At 47.5% G+C, this 21,025-nt stretch overlaps 1 protein-coding gene across 1 annotated transcript in view; it reads right to left on the bottom strand.

Moving 5' to 3' along the window:
* Positions 1-4,486: 4,486 nt before the first annotated feature.
* Positions 4,487-21,025, bottom strand: part of LOC311124445 (neurotrypsin-like) — a gene marked incomplete at both ends in the record, with an annotated part of 65,377 nt that continues 48,838 nt past the window's right edge. The window contains 5 exon segments of the mRNA XM_084198593.1: positions 4,487-4,522; positions 4,524-4,828; positions 5,939-6,234; positions 12,785-12,907; positions 20,033-20,102. Of these exon segments, the coding sequence (XP_084054719.1) occupies positions 4,487-4,522; positions 4,524-4,828; positions 5,939-6,234; positions 12,785-12,907; positions 20,033-20,102 (830 nt within the window).

The raw sequence follows: 21,025 nt of genomic DNA, 5'->3' as shown, positions 1-21,025 counted from the left end.
AGTAGATACTAAAAGTTATAGAGACAGGGGGGGGGGCAAGAGAGAGAGAGAGATGGAGGGGGGGCGCAAGTTATAAAGACAGATGGGGGGCAAGAGAGAGCGAGATGGAGGGGGGCAAGTTATAGAGACGGGGGGGCGCAAGTTATAGAGACGGGGGGGGGCAAGAGAGAGAGCGAGATGGAGGGGGGCAAGTTATAGAGACAAAGGGGCAAGAGAGAGAGAGAGGGGGGGCGAGAGAGAGAGATGGAGGGGGGGGCAAGTTATAGAGACGGGGGGCAAGAGAGAGAGAGAGATGGAGGGGGGCAAGAGAGAGAGAGATGGAGGGGGGCAAGAGAGAGAGATGGAGGGGGGGCGCAAGTTATAGAGACAGAGGGGGGGCAAGAGAGAGAGAGAGATGGAGGGGGGCAAGAGAGAGAGAGAGTGAGGGGGGGGCGAGAGAGAGAGAGACATTTAACAACAGGAAGAGAGGAGTAGCTTGTATTCTGACAGGAGTGTTTGGATGTGTTAGGATCCTAAATGATATAACAGGAAGTGTTTGGATGTGTTAGGATCCTAAATGATATAACAGGAAGTGTTTGGATGTGTTAGGATCCTAAATGATATAACAGGAAGTGTTTGGATGTGTTAGGATCCTTAATGATATAACAGGAAGTGTTTGGATGTGTTAGGATCCTAAATGATATAACAGGAAGTGTTTGGATGTGTTAGGATCCTAAATGATATAACAGGAAGTGTTTGGATGTGTTAGGATCCTAAATGATATAACAGGAAGTGTTTGGATGTGTTAGGATCCTTAATGATATAACAGGAAGTGTTTGGATGTGTTAGGATCCTAAATGATATAACAGGAAGTGTTTGGATGTGTTAGGATCCTTAATGATATAACAGGAAGTGTTTGGATGTGTTAGGATCCTAAATGATATAACAGGAAGTGTTTGGATGTGTTAGGATCCTTAATGATATAACAGGAAGTGTTTGGATGTGTTAGGATCCTTAATGATATAACAGGAAGTGTTTGGATGTGTTAGGATCCTTACTGATATAACAGGAAGTGTTTGGATGTGTTAGGATCCTAAATGATATAACAGGAAGTGTTTGGATGTGTTAGGATCCTTAATGATATAACAGGAAGTGTTTGGATGTGTTAGGATCCTAAATGATATAACAGGAAGTGTTTGGATGTGTTAGGATCCTAAATGATATAACAGGAAGTGTTTGGATGTGTTAGGATCCTAAATGATATAACAGGAAGTGTTTGGATGTGTTAGGATCCTAAATGATATAACAGGAAGTGTTTGGATGTGTTAGGATCCTAAATGATATAACAGGAAGTGTTTGGATGTGTTAGGATCCTAAATGATATAACAGGAAGTGTTTGGATGTGTTAGGATCCTTAATGATATAACAGGAAGTGTTTGGATGTGTTAGGATCCTAAATGATATAACAGGAAGTGTTTGGATGTGTTAGGATCCTAAATGATATAATAGGAAGTGTTTGGATGTGTTAGGATCCTAAATGATACGAGATGAGAGATCAGATAACCGTTAGACAGTCAAAAACACACACAAAGTTCTTACAAAATCCTAGTTTTATGAGGCAACAGTACATTGAGTCAACACAGACGGGGGTTCGCATCCCAAATGGCACCCTATTCCTTATGTAGTGTCCCAAATGGCACCCTATTCCTTATGTAGTGTCCCAAATGGCACCCTATTCCTTATGTAGTGTCCCAAATGGCACCCTATTCCTTATGTAGTGTCCCAAATGGCACCCTATTCCTTATGTAGTGTCCCAAATGGCACCCTATTCCTTATGTAGTGTCCCAAATGGCACTCTATTCCTTATGTAGTGTCCCAAATGGCACCCTATTCCTTATGTAGTGTCCCAAATGGCACCCTATTCCTTATGTAGTGTCCCAAATGGCACCCTATTCCTTATGTAGTGTCCCAAATGGCACCCTATTCCTTATGTAGTGCCCCAAATGGCACCCTATTCCTTATGTAGTGTCCCAAATGGCACCCTATTCCTTATGTAGTGCCCCAAATGGCACCCTATTCCTTATGTAGTGCCCCAAATGGCACCCTATTCCTTATGTAGTGTCCCAAATGGCACCCTATTCCTTATGTAGTGTCCCAAATGGCACCCTATTCCTTATGTAGTGCCCCAAATGGCACCCTATTCCTTATGTAGTGCCCCAAATGGCACCCTATTCCTTATGTAGTGTCCCAAATGGCACCCTATTCCTTATGTAGTGTCCCAAATGGCACCCTATTCCTTATGTAGTGCACTGAGCAGGATAGGATCTGAACCCTGGTCTCCCACTAGAGACCTCGACGAGTAGCCTTGCCTGAGAACACCTGAAGACCAGTTGCTAGCGCCTCTGAACTAAAGCCTTGGGATGTTAATCTCTCTGTGGGGGGCAAAACGTGGACGACCCGGGGTTTGAAAACCTGATCGGTCCGTCACCATAGCAACACTAACAGTCACAAAACTACTGGATTAGTTTAAATAACACGACAAGGCCTAACATTACATACTGGTGTGCTGTTCCTATTAACCAATCATCTGACAGAGAAAGATTACTACTAAGAAACACGATATTACAAGTACGAAAGTATACAAGTACACAACAAGGATAAAGTACATGGAGACAATGGCACTATATTCCCTATGCATCACACTACTGATTTAAAGTAGTGTACTATATAGGGAATAGGGTGTCATAGGGCTCTGGTCTAAAGTAGTGCACTATATAGGGAATAGGGTGTCATTCTCTGGTCTAAAGTAGTGCACTATATAGGGAATAGGGTGCCATTCTCTGGTCTAAAGTAGTGCACTATATAGGGAATAGGGTGCCATTCTCTGGTCTAAAGTAGTGCACTATATAGGGAATAGGGTGTCATAGGGCTCTGGTCTAAAGTAGTGCACTATATAGGGAATAGGGTGTCATTCTCTGGTCTAAAGTAGTGCACTATATAGGGAATAGGGTGCCATTCTCTGGTCTAAAGTAGTGCACTATATAGGGAATAGGGTGCCATTCTCTGGTCTAAAGTAGTGCACTATATAGGGAATAGGGTGCCATTCTCTGGTCTAAAGTAGTGTACTATATAGGGAATAGGGTGCCATTCTCTGGTCTAAAGTAGTGCACTATATAGGGAATAGGGTGCCATTCTCTGGTCTAAAGTAGTGCACTATATAGGGAATAGGGTGTCATATGGCTCTGGTCTAAAGTAGTGCACTATATAGGGAATAGGGTGCCATATGGCTCTGGTCTAAAGTAGTGCACTATATAGGGAATAGGGTGTCATAGGGCTCTGGTCTAAAGTAGTGTACTATATAGGGAATAGGGTGTCATAGGGCTCTGGTCTAAAGTAGTGTACTATATAGGGAATAGGGTGCCATTCTCTGGTCTAAAGTAGTGCACTATATAGGGAATAGGGTGCCATTCTCTGGTCTAAAGTAGTGCACTATATAGGGAATAGGGTGGCATCTGAATCAGTTTGATAAACAGTTTAGCTGTCGGACTCGGAGGTTGGATCAAATAACAACTGAACATTAAACAACAACAAATCAAATCAGATTGTATTAGTCACATGCTTCGTAAACGACAGGTGTAGATTAGACAGTGAAAAGTCTCCACCTTCACCTTATAGTACTAAGAGATAGCGCTCGGTAATGTTGTCGTGTGTGTGTGTGTGTGTGTGTGTGTGTGTGTGTGTGTGTGTGTATTCAGTACATAGTCCTTTCCATGCTGTGGTCCCCGTCATTCTTTAGGAGTGTGACGTCAACAACAACAACGTGCTGCACCTGTAGTTGTTTTCATAATAATAATAATATAATAATATGCCATTTAGCAGACGCTTTGAGCTACAGAGGACCATAAGGTCATTCGTAGAACAATGGAACATTGAAGACTGGTTGTCTGGGGGCGTGTTCATTAGTCCACACTGTAGCAAAGCCTAGCAAAACATTTAGTTTATATTAGACGACGTCAGCTAGGTCCCTCCCGGTTTGGTTCCGTTTGGTTACTAGTTAATACAGTAAAGGCTTCAGATTAAGTCTAGTTCAGAATATCCCACTGAGTGTTTCAAACCAGGAGTTGACTTGAATCTGGGAAAACTAAATAGTCAAAGGGTTAAATAAAACAAGCGCTGATGAAGAGGATTCAGATTGTGGAGAGGAGAGGAGAGAGGGAAGAGGATTCAGGTTGTGGAGAGGAGAGGAGAGAGGGAAGAGGAAGAGAAAGAAGAAAAAGGAGGGAGGGGTGGTTATGAAAGAGAGACAGGGGGGTGATTGGTCAAGCCTTTCAACTGGTTTGAAACCACTTTCACTGACCAATCAAATCACAAGCTCCAAATATAGTCCTTCTCAATTGGCCAGTCCGTTATCTACCACTGTCTCACATTGTCTGTCGTCCCTTCATGCCCCTATCCCATTGTCCAATCACCTTGCAGATCCACTTCCTGTATTCCTCCCATTGTCCAATCACCTTAGAGATACAGTTCCTGTATCCCTCTCATTGTCCAATCACCTTGTGTATCCAGGGTGTGAAGGCGGAGACTTTAGTGTAGACGCCAGGTGAGTGTTGCATGCGACAGGCGTGACCCCATGATGTCACACCGTACACTACCCACCCTCCGCCCGGACGCTCACACACCAACGGGCCGCCGCTGTCCCCACGGCAACTGTCCACGCGGCGCTCTGATTGGCTGTCTGTCCCGGCACAGAGCATGCGGCTAGTGAAGGCTCCATGGTAACGCTGTTGGCAGTGACGACGGGGGAGGAGGGAGAGAGGAGCCTGCTGGAGGGTCTTAGAGTAGGACCGACCTGGAGGACACACATATACACACACACAGAGAGACAATTAACATTCCACTGGACAATTAATATTCCACTGGACAATTAACATTCCACTGGACAATTAACATTCCACTGGACAATTAACATTCCACTGGACAATTAACATTCCACTGGACAATTAACATTCCACTGGACAATTAACATTCCACTGGTCCTTTAATCTGCTCTATCAGATAGACAAACCAAACAGTCATTAGTGAACCAAACAGTCATTAGTGAACTAAACAGTCATTAGTGAACTAAACAGTCATTAGTGAACTAAACAGTCATTAGTGAACTAAACAGTCATTAGTGAACTAAACAGTCATTAGTGAACTAAACAGTCATTAGTGAACTAAACAGTCATTAGTGAACTCTGTGTGAGCGTCAAGCTGGTCAGTGTCTGTTTGAACGCTGGTGTGAGTGATGATGTCATTATGACCGTATAGCATCACTAACAGATGTGTCAGCTCTCTGTTCTTCTGACTAAACCAAGATCTCTCTCACCACACCACACCACACCACACCACACCACACCACCCCACACCACTCCCCACCCCCACCCCCACCCCCACACCACACCACACCACTCCCCACCCCCACACCACACCACACCACACCACACCACACCACCCCACACCACTCCCCACCCCCACACCACACCACACCACACCACTCCCCACCCCCACACCACACCACCCCACACCACAGCACCACACCACACCCCACTCCCCTTCCCTCCCCTCACCTGTGTCCCCCCAGCCCCACACCGCACCACACCACACCACTCCCCACCCCCACACCACACCACACCACCCCACACCACAGCACCACCCCACACCACACCACACCACACCACCCTCCCCTCCCCTCCCCTCCACCCTCCCCTCCCCTCACCTGTCCCCCCCCAGCCCCACACCACACCCCACTCCCCTCCCCTCCCCTCCCCTCACCACACCACACCACTCCCCTCCCCCCCCCCCCCCTCCCCTCCCCTCACCTGTGTCCCTCCAGCCCCACACCACACCACACCACACCACACCACACCACACCACACCCCACTCCCCTCCCCTCCCCTCCACCCTCCCCTCCCCTCACCTGTGTCCCCCCAGCCTGTGATGTGACAGTTGGAAGCCTGTTTCAGGACTCTCTCCTTGCGGAGCGGCAGGCAGGCGGGCAGGACGTTCCGACTGAACGTCACGCAGCGGCCCCGGCCCTTCCCCGCCACGCCCGGCGACAGACGCACCAACGCCAGGTCATAGTCGTTGCTATGGGCACGGTAGCTAGGGTGCAGGATGATCTGATCGACGGCGTACTCCTCCTCAAACTCCTCTGGAACCAGAGAATGGTAGTCCCCAACCCTCACCTTGTACTGTTTGGTACTGTTCCCATACCTGGAGGAGAGAGGAGAGTTTTACAGTTTGGTAGATCTGTTTAGTTCTGTTCCCATACCTGGAGGAGAGAGGAGAGTTTTACAGTTTGGTAGATCTGTTTAGTACTGTTACCATCCCTGGAGGATAAGTTTAGTTTGGGGGTGGCAGATTAAGTGGTTAAGAGCGTTGGGCCAGTTTGAATCCCCGAGACGACTAGGTGAAAAATCTGTCGATGTGCCCTTGAGCAAGGCACTTAACCCTAATTGCTCCTGTAAGTGGCTCTTTATAAGAGCGTCTGCTAACTGATTAAAATGGAAATGTACCTGGAGGAGAGAGGAGAGGAGAGGAGAGGAGAGGAGAGGAGAGGAGAGGAGAGGAGAGGAGAGGAGAGGAGAGGAGGGGGGAGAGGGGGGGAGAGGAGAGAGAGGAGAGAGAGGAGAGGAGAGGAGAGGAGAGGAGAGGAGAGGAGAGAGGAAGGGGGAGAGGAGAGAGGAGAGAGGAAGGGGGAGGAGAGGGAGAGGAGACAGGAGAGGAGAGAGGAAGGGGGATGTGGGTGTCTTCGGCACCCTGTAAACTGAGCTAAACCAGAGACATACAGGAGGAGAGAGGAGAGAGGAGAGGAGAGAGGAGAGAGAGAGGAGAGAGGAGGGAGGAGAGGAGGGAGGGGGAGAGAGGAGGGAGGAGAGGAGGGAGGAGAGGAGAGGAGGAGAAGAGAGGAGAGAGGAGAGGAGAGAGAGGAGAGAGAGGAGGAGAGGAGAGGAGAGGAGAGGAGAGGAGAGGAGAGGAGAGGAGAGGAGAGGAGAGGAGAGGAGAGGAGAGGAGAAGAGAGAGGGAGGAGAGGAGGAGAAGAGAGGAGGAGGAGAGAGGAGAGAGGAGAGAGGAGAGAAGAGAGGAGGGAAGAGAGGAGGGAGGAGAGGAGGAGAGAGGAAAGAAGAGAGAGGGAGGAGAAGAGAGGAGAGAGGGAGAGAGAAGAGGAGAGAGAGAGGAGGAGGGAAGAGAGGAGAGAGAGAGAGAGAGAGAGAGAAGAGAGGGGAGAGGAGAGAGGAGGGAGAGAGAGAAGAGAGAGAAGAGAGGAGGGAGAGAGGGAGGAGAGGAGGAGGAGGGGAGAGAGAGGGAGGGAGAGAGAGAGGAGGAGAGAGGAGGGAGAGGAGAGGGAGAGAGGAGAGAGGAGAGAGAGGAGAGAGGAGGAGAGGGAGGAGAGGAGGAGAAGAGAGGAGGAGGAGAGAGGAGAGAGGAGAGAGGAGAGAAGAGAGAGGGAGGAGAGAGGGGAGGAGAGGAGAGAGGGGAGAGGAGAGGAGGAGAAGAGAGGAGAGAGGGGAGAGAGAAGAGGAGAGAGGAGAGAGGGGAGAGAGAAGAGGAGAGAAGAGAGGAGAGAGGAGAGAGGAGAGGAGGAGAAGAGAGGAGCAGAAGAGCCTTCCTGCCAAACCCTGTCTCCTGTTACAAACACAGATCGTTCCGGAAACAGAACTTGAACCTGGGAATCCTACGCACTTCCCTGGCAGAACTTTCAACCACACCACAGATAGAGCTCATACACACACATACACACGTACAGGTGCACACACACACACACACACACACACACACACACACACACACACACACACACACACACACACACACACACACACACACAGACACACACACACAGTGATCATCCCAGAGCAGAACACATTTAACAGAACATATTCTCTCCTATTCTGGGTGACAGACCGTTTGCTTTCCTAACTGATAGAATATCTAGTTGTTCTCTAGATCTGTGGTTAGTTGACCTGTTGTATCTTTAGGGGTGACGATACCATCTCCATATTCCTGTGTCTACATCTGAGTGTGAGTGTTTGTGTGTGTGTGTGTGTGTGTGTGTGTGAATGCTTCTATGTGTGTGTGAGTACCATCTCTATTTCTGTCAGCAGTATTGAAAGGTGACACTCTTCAAACTCGGAAGTACCCAATTTAGACTGTGAGTGTTTGCCTGCAGAGATACAGTGAGGGGAAAAAAGTATTTGATCCCCTGCTGATGTTGTACGTTTGCCCACTGACAAAGACGTGATCAGTCTATAATTTTTATGGTAGGTTTATTTGAACAGTGAGAGACAGAATAACAAAAACAAAATCCAGATAAATCTGTAATAATGGCCTGTTAAAACTGCACTAGTTTAAAGGGACAATCTAGGATTTGAACAACAACAAAACAGCCATCCCGTAAATGGATGTCCCAGTCCCAGATTTCCCCTTTAATATTTATCTGAACCTGATCAGTCAACTGTAAAACCAGGGAATATCTGAACCTGATCAGTCAACTGTAGAAACAGGGAATATCTGAACCTGATCAGTCAACTGTAGAACCAGGGAATATCTGAACCTGATCAGTCAACTGTAGAACTAGGGAATATCTTAACGTTATCAGTCAACTGTAGAACCAGGGAATATCTCAACGTTATCAGTCAACTGTAGAACCAGGGAATATCTGAACTTTATCAGTCAACTGTAGAAACAGGGAATATCTGAACCTGATCAGTCAACTGTAAAACCAGGGAATATCTGAACTTTATCAGTCAACTGTAAAACCAGGGAATATCTGAACTTTATCAGTCAACTGTAGAAACAGGGAATATCTGAACCTGATCAGTCAACTGTAGAACCAGGGAATATCTGAACCTGATCAGTCAACTGTAGAACCAGGGAATATCTTAACTTTATCAGTCAACTGTAGAAACAGGGAATATCTGAACCTGATCAGTCAACTGTAGAATCAATTCTATAATCTCTATTCTAAATTATAAAGTAATTCAAGGGCTGGTTTCCCGGATACATACAGATTAAACCTAATCCTGGACCCAAAATAATTTCAATTGAGATTGTGAAAATGTGTTTGAGTCCAGGACAAGGCTTAACAATAAATCCAGTTAAACCCAGACATACAGCAATTCACTAATCTAGACATTTAATTGATCATATTAGGTTGAATGACTTTCTATATCTTTATCTGAATCATATATACACTGAACTAAAATATAAACGCAACATGTAAAGTGTTGGTCCCATGTTTCATGAGCTGAAATAAAAGATCCCAGAAATGTTCCATACGCACAAAAAGCTTATTTTCTCTCAAATTTTGTTCACAAATTTGTTTACATCCCTGTTAGTGAGCATTTCTCCTTTGCCAAATTAATCCATCCACTTGACAGGTGTGGCAGATCAAGAAGCTGATTAAACAGCAAGATCATTACACAGGTGCACCTTGTGCTGGGGACAATAAAAGGCCACTCTAAAATGTGCAGTTTTGTCACACAACACAACGCCACAGATGTCTCAAATTGAGGGAGTGCGCAATTGGTATGCTGATTGCAGGAATGTTCACCAGAGCTGTTGCCAGAGCATTTAATTTCCTTTCTATAACTTAACCAGCCTCCAACGTCGTTTTAGAGAATTTGAGAATACGTCCAACCGGCCTCACAACCGCAGACCACGTGTAACCACGCCAGCCCAGGACCTCCCCAGACCACGTGTAACCACGCCAGCCCAGGACCTCCCCAGACCACGTGTAACCACGCCAGCCCAGGACCTCCCCAGACCACGTGTAACCACGCCAGCCCAGGACCTCCCCAGACCACGTGTAACCACGCCTGTCCAGGACCTCCCCAGACCACGTGTAACCACGCCAGCCCAGGACCTCCCCAGACCACGTGTAACCACGCCAGCCCTCCAGGACCTCCCCAGACCACATGTAACCACGCCAGCCCAGGACCTCCCCAGACCACGTGTAACCACGCCAGCCCTCCAGGACCTCCCCAGACCACGTGTAACCACGCCAGCCCAGGACCTCCCCAGACCACGTGTAACCACGCCAGCCCTCCAGGACCTCCCCAGACCACGTGTAACCATGCCAGCCCAGGACCTCCCCAGACCACGTGTAACCATGCCAGCCCAGGACCTCCCCAGACCACGTGTAACCACGCCAGCCCAGGACCTCCCCAGACCACGTGTAACCACGCCAGCCCTCCAGGACCTCCCCAGACCACGTGTAACCACGCCAGCCCAGGACCTCCCCAGACCACGTGTAACCACGCCAGCCCAGGACCTCCCCAGACCACGTGTAACCATGCCAGCCCAGGACCTCCCCAGACCACGTGTAACCATGCCAGCCCAGGACCTCCCCAGACCACGTGTAACCACGCCAGCCCTCCAGGACCTCCCCAGACCACGTGTAACCACGCCAGCCCAGGACCTCCCCAGACCACGTGTAACCACGCCAGCCCAGGACCTCCCCAGACCACGTGTAACCACGCCAGCCCAGGACCTCCCCAGACCACGTGTAACCACGCCAGCCCAGAACCTCCCCAGACCACGTGTAACCACGCCAGCCCAGGACCTCCACATCCGGCTTCTTCACCTGCGGGATCGTCTGAGACCAGCCACCCAGACAGCTGATAAAACTGTGGTTTTGCACAACGAAATAATTTATTCACAAACTGTCAGAAACCGTCTCAGGGAACCTCATCTGCGTGCTCGTCGTCCTCACCAGGGTCTTGACCTGACTGCAGTTCGGCGTCGTAACCAACTTCATTGGGCAAATGCTATCCTTCGATGGCCACTGGCATGCTGGAGAAGTGTGCTCTTCACGGATGAATCCCGGTTTCAACAGTACCGGGCAGATGGCAGACGTGTGGGCGAGCGGTTTGCTGATGTCAACGTTGTGAACACAGACATAGGCTACAGACAGCAAACACAATTGCATTTTATCAATGGCAATTTGAATGCAAAGAGATATCGTGACGAGATCCTGAGGCTCATTGTCGTGCCATTCATCCGCCGCCATCACCTCATGTTTCAGCATGATAATGCACGACCCCATGTCACAAGGATCTGTACACAATTCCTGGAAGATGAAAATGTCCCAGTTCTTCCATGGCCTGCATTCTCACCAGACATGTCACCCATTGAGGATGTTTGGGATGCTCTGGATCGACATGTACGACAGTGTTCCAGTTCCAACCAATATCCAGCAACTTGGCACAGCCATTGAAGAGGAGTGGGACAACATTCCACAGACCACAATCAACAGCCTGCTCAACTCTATGCGAAGGAGATGTGTCGCACTGCAAGAGGCAAATGGTGGTCACACCAGATACTGACTGGTTTTCTGATCAACGCCCCTACCTATTTTTTAAGGTATCTGTGACCAACAGATGCATATCTGTATTCCCAGTCATGTGAAATCCATAGATTAGGGCCTAATTTATTTATTTCAATTGACTGATTTCCTTATATAAACTGTAACTCAGTAAAATCTTTGAAATTGTTGCATGTTGCGTGTATATTTTTGTTCAGGGCATGTGTAGTTTTCCAGAGTGGGAACTGGTTTTAGGAATTGGTTTGGAATGTCTCTGCTGTTCTTTCCCAGATAACATCTGTGGAGGGGCTGAGAGATACAGTATTTATCATACTCAGAACACCATGTGAAACCTGGAGATATCCATCATACTAAAAATTGGCTCCCCCAACTTTACCTTCCTATAAAACACACACACACACACAGCAGGTCTGTAGGTATGTTCAACTGTCAGTTGAATATTGAGGTTGTGATGTCTGTCTCTCTAAACTAGATGTTGGTGAAGTGACTAGATGAATGTTGAGGTTGTGGTGTCTGTCTCTCTAAACTAGATGTTGATGAAGTGACTAGATGAATGTTGAGGTTGTGGTGTCTGTCTCTCTAAACTAGATGTTGATGAAGTGACTAGATGAATGTTGAGGTTGTGGTGTCTGTCAGAGGTGCTGACGAGTACTTCTCTCCGCTCATACAGGAGTAATAAATGTCTAGTTCACTAATTATTATGTATTTATTTTTTATCAGCGCCCTCAGAACACCTACTTCCTGTTGCTATGGATTTGAACATGATGCGTGACCAACGGAATAGCCTGAAAACTCAGACTCTCTCCCGATCGCTTACAGACGGGACGGACCAAGGCGCAGCGTGATATGCATACATGTTAATTTAACTGAATAAACAAACGAAACGTGACGTCCAAGGTAGAACACAAAACATACCTACACGGAACAAGATCCCACAACCCACTAGTGCCAATAGGCTGCCTAAGTATGGTCCCCAATCAGAGACAACGAGCGACAGCTGCCTCTGATTGGGAACCACACCGGCCAACATAGATCTACACGATCTAGATCTAAACCTAGAAAACACAACATAGTGTGAGTGTTACCTCTTAAAGCAGTGCGCTGAGCTGAGTGTTACCTCTTAAAGCAGTGAGCTGAGCTGAGTGTTACCTCTTAAAGCAGTGAGCTGAGCTGAGTGTTACCTCTTAAAGCAGTGAGCTGAGCTGAGTGTTACCTCTTAAAGCAGTGAGCTGAGCTGAGTGTTACCTCTTAAAGCAGTGAGCTGAGCTGAGTGTTACCTCTTAAAGCAGTGAGCTGAGCTGAGTGTTACCTCTTAAAGCAGTGAGCTGAGCTGAGTGTTACCTCTTAAAGCAGTGAGCTGAGCTGAGTGTTACCTCTTAAAGCAGTGAGCTGAGCTGAGTGTTACCTCTTAAAGCAGTGAGCTGAGCTGAGTGTTACCTCTTAAAGCAGTGAGCTGAGGTGAGTATCCAACAGGAGTTGATGAGAGTCGCTCCACACACCAACCTGCCGTCCCCCCGAGAGCCTCTTAGACGCACTGCAGCCTGCCATGGCCAGCCTCCCCTGAACACACACACACACACACACATTATAGAATAGAAATAGTAGTATATACTCTGTCTCGTGTACAATTATACAATACACAGTGCATTCGGAATGTATTCAGACCCCTTGACTTTTCCCACATTTTGTTACATTACAGCCTTATTCTAAAATGGAGAAAAAACGAAAAAAAAACGGAAAACCTTATTTACATAAGCATTCAGACCCTTTGCTATGAGACACGAAATTTAGCTCAGGTGCATCCTGTTTCCATGGATCATCCTTGAAATGTTTCTACAACTTGATTGGAGTCCACCTGTGGTAAATTCAATTGATTGGACATGATTTGGAAAGGCACACACCTGTCTATATAAGGTCCCACAGTTCACAGAGCATGTCAGAGCAAGAACCGAGCCATGAGGTCAAAGGAATTGTCCGTAGAGCTCCGAGACAGGATTGTGTCGAGGCACAGATCTGGGGAAAGGTACCAAAAAATGTCTGCAGCATTGAAGGTCCCCAAGAACATAGTGGCCTCCATCATTCTTAAATGGAAGAAGTCTGGAACCACCAAGACTCTTCCTAGAGCTGGCCGCCCGGCCAAACTGAGCAATCGGGGGAGAAGGGCCTTGGTCAGGGAGGTGACCAAGAACCCGATGGTCACTCTGACCGAGCTCCAGAGTTCCTCTGTGGAGATGGGAGAACCTCCCAGAAGGACAACCATCTCTGCAGCACTCCATAAAAGGCACCTAAAGGGATGTTTTTCAGCAGCAGGGACTGGGAGACTAGTCAGGATCGAGGGGAAGATGAACGGAGCAAAGTACAGAGAGATCCTTGATGAAAACCTGCTCCCAGAGTGCTCAGGACCTCAGACTGGGGCGAAGGTTCACCTTCCAACAGGACAAAGACCCTAAGCACACAGCCAAGACAACGCAGGAGTGGCTTCGGGACAAGATCCATTATTAGACGTTGGTCCAGGTCTCCAGGGAGGTTACACCAGATTCAATGCAGTATTCGACGTTCGTCCAGGTCCCCAGGACATCGGCAGAATGCTTTCAGAACCGGCCACTAGGGTGAAACAGTGAGCACTATTATCATCTCGTAAGGTCCCGGCTTGCTGGGGCGCTGTGGACGGGGATGGCGGATGGGCGCAAGCCGCGAGCTCCGGCGCCGAGGATGGCGGGTTCAATCTCAGTGCTAGGCACTCGTTAATTTTGGGGGGGTTTTAACTCAAACCTTAATATATATATATTATATTATACATTAGGGGTGTAACGATTCGTTTTAACAACGATTCGATTAGTATCACGATTCGTGGTTGTCGATACGATTCAAGGACGATATTGGTTCATTTAGAACGATACGATCCGAAACGATTCAGTGACTTGAAATCGATTCAGTAACCTTTTAGCCAAAAATTCAACCAGTGTGACTGAAATAAATACCTGGATACTGGACAGTGCAGGTGAAGTTTCCTAGATTCCTGTTTCTTGTAAGGACCGCAATGGTGGCTTGATAATTTCTCGCTCGTCGGCTTCTCCTCTGTCGTCCGCCATGCTATGTTTTGTTGTCTTGGCGCCTTTGCGCTGCTGCTGGCGCGGGGCGATGACGTCACGGATAGGCAGACTGAATCGAGTAATGTTTAAAGCCTTTATCATTAAAAGTGCTAAGAAAAAACATCCATATAAACAGGGGTGCACATAACTTTTTCAGTGACTTACTCAGGTGAGTACCAGCAGATGGTGTTTGGTACTCACCATATATGTAGCGTGGTCTTAATAAGTGCAGTCTTCTTCACTGTCCTCCTCAGTGCCGCCACCACTGTCCTCCTCAGTGCTGCCACCACTGTCCTCCTCAGTGCCACCACCACTGTCCTCCTCAGTGCTGCCATCACTGTCCTCCTCAGTGCTGCCACCACTGTCCTCCTCAGTGCCACCACCACTGTCCTCTGCTTCAGCTTCCTGCATGGTAGATGATGAAGATGCTGCAGATGCACCTCCCTGTCCTTGGTTGAGCCTCCGATTAGCTGTCTCCATCCACAGGTCAACAGCAGGCTTTGGGTCAAATGTCTCTGTGGTCTGCTTTGACAGGTGAATGTGCATCAGTGCTGAGAGACGAGCATGTGACAGACAAGATCTGTACTTGGTTTTTATAATGTTGAGATGTGAGAATCCCCTCTCACAAGCTGCACTGCTTAAAGGCAGTGTAAGAGACAGCTTAACCACCTTGTTGATGTTGGAATAAGCATCTGGGTTACTTGTACTTACTATTTGGACCAAGTCATACACAGAAGAGGCTCCCAGGCGTTTTCCTGCCTGCTTTAAGCGCATCCATTCTGTCACAGTGGTATCTTTGTCAAGTTGCAAGGTGGCTTCATATTTCTTGAGAATGCTGCAAACTGTTGTGTTTCCAAAACTGTGGAGGTCTTGCATTTCCTGAGGCCATGTTGAAGGATCAAATACTAAGAAATGATCACATGACTTGAGGGAGTCATATCTGATTTCAAACTCTTCAATTAACCCCCTGAGTATTGTCTCTGTCAGCATCAGCATTGGAAACAGTGTGTGCCCTGTGGCTTTCACCATCAAGCAGAAGTGTGAACTGTCCAATGGCCACCATGAGTTCATCCTTACATTCTCCAATGGTCAGCTTTTCCTTCTGAAACCTAAAGGATGTTGTCTTCAAAATGTTGCAAATGTCAAGCATGTTTGACAGAAAGCACTGAAAACGCTCTGTGCAGATATGCTGCAAGTCACTTATCACTCGTAACCAGTTGCATTTTAATGGCTGGCAATAGTCTTGATATTTTTAACAGTGTTTCATGCCTCCATGCAGACCATCTGGTATTATGAAACTTACCCAGTTCCACAAAGGAGATCCCATTTTCTTCACATAGCTTTATTCAGTGCAGCAGTTTTTTTTGCTCCACCTTTTTGTAAATAAAACTGCAGCAGCTTGACCACAGAGCGATGAAATGTCTCACAGTAAGGAACGTTGCGATCAGCTGATTTCGCGCAATTCTCCAGTGTGTGTGCGGTGCACAGAATGTGCACAAGGGAGTCTCCAACCGCAGCATGTTGCCGGAGTTTTGGCACAACGCCGTTGTAGATACCTACGTTGACAGCAGCCCCGTCTGTGCACACAGCGACCAACTTTGTGTCCTGGAAAAGTCTCACAAGTCCGTCTGTTATGGCCTGTGCGGTTCGGTCAGCACCCAATTCAATCAGTCCAATAAAGTCCGAAGTAAACTCTCCGTTGCTGGACACAGACACAATGAAAACTATTTCCTGCTCAGTTTTTGTGATGTCCTCAGATCCATCAAATAGCAGCCCCCAAAATTCAGCAGACTGCAACTTGGCTCGTAACTCCCCGCTGATGGTGTGAGCGATGCTCTGCATGATCCGTGTGCCCCCTTCATGTGAATGATATGCACCTCCGACATTTACTCCTAGCCGCTTCAGTAAAGGAACATCCTCAGAATAGGAAGACATGGGACGTGCGTGTTTAGCTTTATGGAAAGAGAAAAATATTAAACAGAGCTTGCCGCTGTTCTTCATTCAGCTTGTCTCGCCATCTGGCAAGTGGGCGACTGGACATTTACAGTGGGGAAAAAAAGTATTTAGTCAGCCACCAATTGTGCAAGTTCTCCCACTTAAAAATATGAGAGAGGCATGTAATTTTCATCATAGGTACACGTCAACTATGACAGACAAATTGAGAAATAAAAATCCAGAAAATCACATTGTAGGATTTTTAATGAATTTATTTGCAAATTATGGTGGAAAATAAGTATTTGGTCACCTACAAACTAACAAGATTTCTGGCTCTCACAGACCTGTAACTTCTTCTTTAAGAGGCTCCTCTGTCCTCCACTCGTTACCTGTATTAATGGCACCTGTTTGAACTTGTTATCAGTATAAAAGACACCTGTCCACAACCTCAAACAGTCACACTCCAAACTCCACTATGGCCAAGACCAAAGAGCTGTCAAAGGACACCAGAAACCAAATTGTAGACCTGCACCAGGCTGGGAAGACTGAATCTGCAATAGGTAAGCAGCTTGGTTTGAAGAAATCAACTGTGGGAGCAATTATTAGGAAATGGAAGACATACAAGACCACTGATAATCTCCCTCGATCTGGGGCTCCACGCAAGATCTCACCCCGTGGGGTCAAAATGATCACAAGAACGGTGAGCAAAAATCCCAGAACCACACGGGGGTACCTAGTGAATGACCTGAAGAGAGCTGGGACCAAAGTAACAAAGCCTACCATCAGTAACACACTACGCCGCCGGGGACTCAAATCCTGCAGTGCCAGATGTGTCCCCCTGCTTAAGCCAGTACATGTCCAGGCCCATCTGAAGTTTGCTAGAGTGCATTTGGATGATCCAGAAGAGGATTGGGAGAATGTCATATGGTCAGATGAAACCAAAATAGAACTTTTTGGTAAAAACTCAACTCGTCGTGTTTGGAGGACAAAGAATGCTGAGTTGCATCCAAAGAACACCATACCTACTGTGAAGCATGGGGGTGGAAACATCATGCTTTGGGGCTGTTTTTCTGCAAAGGGACCAGGACGACTGATCCGTGTAAAGGAAAGAATGAATGGGGCCATGTATTGTGAGGTTTTGAGTGAAAACCTCCTTCCATCAGCAAGGGTATTGAAGATGAAACGTGGCTGGGTCTTTCAGCATGACAATGATCCCAAACACACTTCCCGGGCAACGAAGGAGTGGCTTCGTAAGAAGCATTTCAAGGTCCTGGAGTGGTCTAGCCAGTCTCCAGATCTCAACCCCATAGAAAATCTTTGGAGGGAGTTGAAAGTCCGTGTTGCCCAGCGACAGCCCCAAAACATCACTGCTCTAGAGGAGATCTGCATGGAGGAATGGGCCAAAATACCAGCAACAGTGTGTGAAAACCTTGTGAAGACTTACAGAAAACGTTTGACCTGTGTCATTGCCAACAAAGGGTATATAACAAAGTATTGAGAAACTTTTGTTATTGACCAAATACTTATTTTCCACCATAATTTGCTAATAAATTCATTAAAAATCCTACAATGTGATTTTCTGGATTTTTTTTCCTCATTTTGTCTGTCATAGTTGACGTGTACCTATGATGAAAATTACAGGCCTCTCTCATCTTTTTAAGTGGGAGAACTTGCACAATTGGTGGCTGACTAAATACTTTTTTTCTCCACTGTATTCTCGGCTAGCTTTTAGCAATGGCTTGCGCCACATTCGTGTGCTCCTTGCTCTTTTCATGTTTGTCAAATAAAGGATGGTTGAAATTCTTTGAGCCTTTATAAAATGCACCTGTTTTGTCTGCTAGATGTGGATTTGAGCGGCAAATCTTGCACCACATTTCAGTGCGCTCATCGTTAGCTTCAAGCCACTGCACATCTTGGAGCCAATTTTCCGAAAAAAGTATTTTCTTCGGCTCTGGCTCCAGTTGGCGTTTCTTTGTAGGTGGCGAAACGCCAAAGAAGCTGCTTAATGTCTGTTGCTTTTTGGACATCCCTGACAGTAGTTGACAAGCAACATGTCATGTGTAAGGTTAGATGAGAAGATCGGTCAAGTACGCAAAGGCGCGTAGTAACACAAGTGGCATTACGCATTCCTGATTTTTGTCGCGCTTGCGTATCTGCGTACCAGTTATGTGCACCCCTGCATATAAAGTCTGACGTGCTTAAATCCAATGGGTTATTTCCTAGTATCGATACAATCAATTTATTACATTTTAAAACGATGTTAGATCGATATATGTTGTCCAAAAGGCCAACTCGCCGAGCACAGATCGATGTAGTTGGATCATAGGAATATAAATCGATACATCGATGTAGTAGATGGATCGTTACACCCCTATTATACATTATATTATATATTGAGTTGTTTTAGTTTTAACTCTATCCCAAACCTTAACCCAGGGGTGTCCAGTGGGTGTCCAGTAACCCAGGGGTGTACAGTGGGTGTCCAGTAACCCAGGGGTGTCCAGTAACCCAGGGGTGTCCAGTGGGTGTCCAGTAACCCAGGGGTGTCCAGTGGGTGTCCAGTAACCCAGGGGTGTCCAGTAACCCAGGGGTGTACAGTGGGTGTCCAGTAACCCAGGGGTGTACAGTGGGTGTCCAGTAACCCAGGGGTGTCCAGTAACCCAGGGGTGTCCAGTGGGTGTCCAGTGGGTGTCCAGTAACCCAGGGGTGTCCAGTGGGTGTCCAGTGGGTGTCCAGTAACCCAGGGGTGTCCAGTGGGTGTCCAGTAACCCAGGGGTGTACAGTGGGTGTCCAGTAACCCAGGGGTGTACAGTGGGTGTCCAGTAACCCAGGGGTGTCCAGTAACCCAGGGGTGTACAGTGGGTGTCCAGTAACCCAGGGGTGTCCAGTGGGTGTCCAGTAACCCAGGGGTGTCCAGTGGGTGTCCAGTAACCCAGGGGTGTACAGTGGGTGTCCAGTAACCCAGGGGTGTACAGTGGGTGTCCAGTAACCCAGGGGTGTACAGTGGGTGTCCAGTAACCCAGGGGTGTCCAGTAACCCAGGGGTGTCCAGTGGGTGTCCAGTAACCCAGGGGTGTACAGTGGGTGTCCAGTAACCCAGGGGTGTACAGTGGGTGTCCAGTAACCCAGGGGTGTCCAGTAACCCAGGGGTGTCCAGTGGGTGTCCAGTAACCCAGGGGTGTACAGTGGGTGTCCAGTAACCCAGGGGTGTCCAGTGGGTGTCCAGTAACCCAGGGGTGTACAGTGGTTGTCCAGTAACCCAGGGGTGTACAGTGGGTGTCCAGTAACCCAGGGGTGTACAGTGGGTGTCCAGTAACCCAGGGGTGTCCAGTAACCCAGGGGTGTCCAGTGGGTGTCCAGTAACCCAGGGGTGTCCAGTGGTTTTTGTTTCTACCTGGTAGTTAATTACAAACACCTGATGTCCAGGTGTGAATGAGTCCTTTATTAAAAGGAGAGGATGAAAACAGAAGAAGGACCCACATTGGACCTCTCTCTCTCTCTCTCTCTCTCTCTCTCTCTCTCTCTCTCTCTCTCTCTCTCTCTCTCTCTCTCTCTCTCTCTCTCTCTCTCTCTCTCTCTCTCTCTCTCTCTCTCTCTCTCTCTCTCTCTCTCTCTCTCTCTCTCTCTCTCTCTCTCTCTCTCTCTCTCTCCTTCCTTACCTCAGTGAGTTTTCTCCTCCTATGATTCTGCGTTGGCGTGTATGTACCAGCCTCAACCCACACACAGGATCTGACACAGACAGACGGGAACGTTAGTTTAGTTCAGGATCTAACACAGACTCCAACCTAACAGAGGAAACCACAGGTAACCATTTCATATGTATATACCGTCCTGCTAGAAACTAGGCCGACCCAGTCCTAATAGCTACCTACCAGTGTGTACTGTGTGGAGACACCGTCCTGCTAGAAACGATGTGTTCAATCAATCCACTTACAGCAGGTATTAGATATGTGTAGTGCAGTAAGGGTATGAAACAGCATTATACAATTAACAACTATATAACAGTATGGATGTGCATCTTTCCCTTTCAAGACGATTCAATACATATCAACCATACGGGAGCCATACGTATCGAGAGACATGGACTGATACCATCCAGGAGCCATACGTATCTAGAGACATGGACTGATACCATCCAGGAGCCATACGTATCTAGAGACATGGACTGATACCATACGGGAGCCATACGTATCTAGAGACATGGACTGATACCATCCAGGAGCCATACGTATCTAGAGACATGGACTGATACAATACGGGAGCCATACGTATCTAGAGACATGGACTGATACCATACGGGAGCCATACGTATCTAGAGACATGGACTGATACCATCCAGGAGCCATACATATCTAGAGACATGGACTGATACCATACAGGAGCCATACGTATCTAGAGACATGGACTGATACCATACGGGAGCCATACGTATCTAGAGACATGGACTGATACCATCCAGGAGCCATACGTATCTAGAGACATGGACTGATACCATACAGGAGCCATACGTATCTAGAGACATGGACTGATACCATCCAGGAGCCATACGTATCTAGAGACATGGACTGATACCATCCAGGAGCCATACGTATCTAGAGACATGGACTGATACCATCCAGGAGCCATACGTATCTAGAGACATGGACTGATAC

This window comes from Coregonus lavaretus (genome assembly GCF_964263955.1).
Source record: "Coregonus lavaretus genome assembly, contig: HAP1_SCAFFOLD_1565, whole genome shotgun sequence".
Taxonomy (NCBI): domain Eukaryota; kingdom Metazoa; phylum Chordata; class Actinopteri; order Salmoniformes; family Salmonidae; genus Coregonus; species Coregonus lavaretus.
Note: the sequence above shows the minus strand (reverse complement) of the source record. Positions and strands in the feature narration are given on the sequence as shown.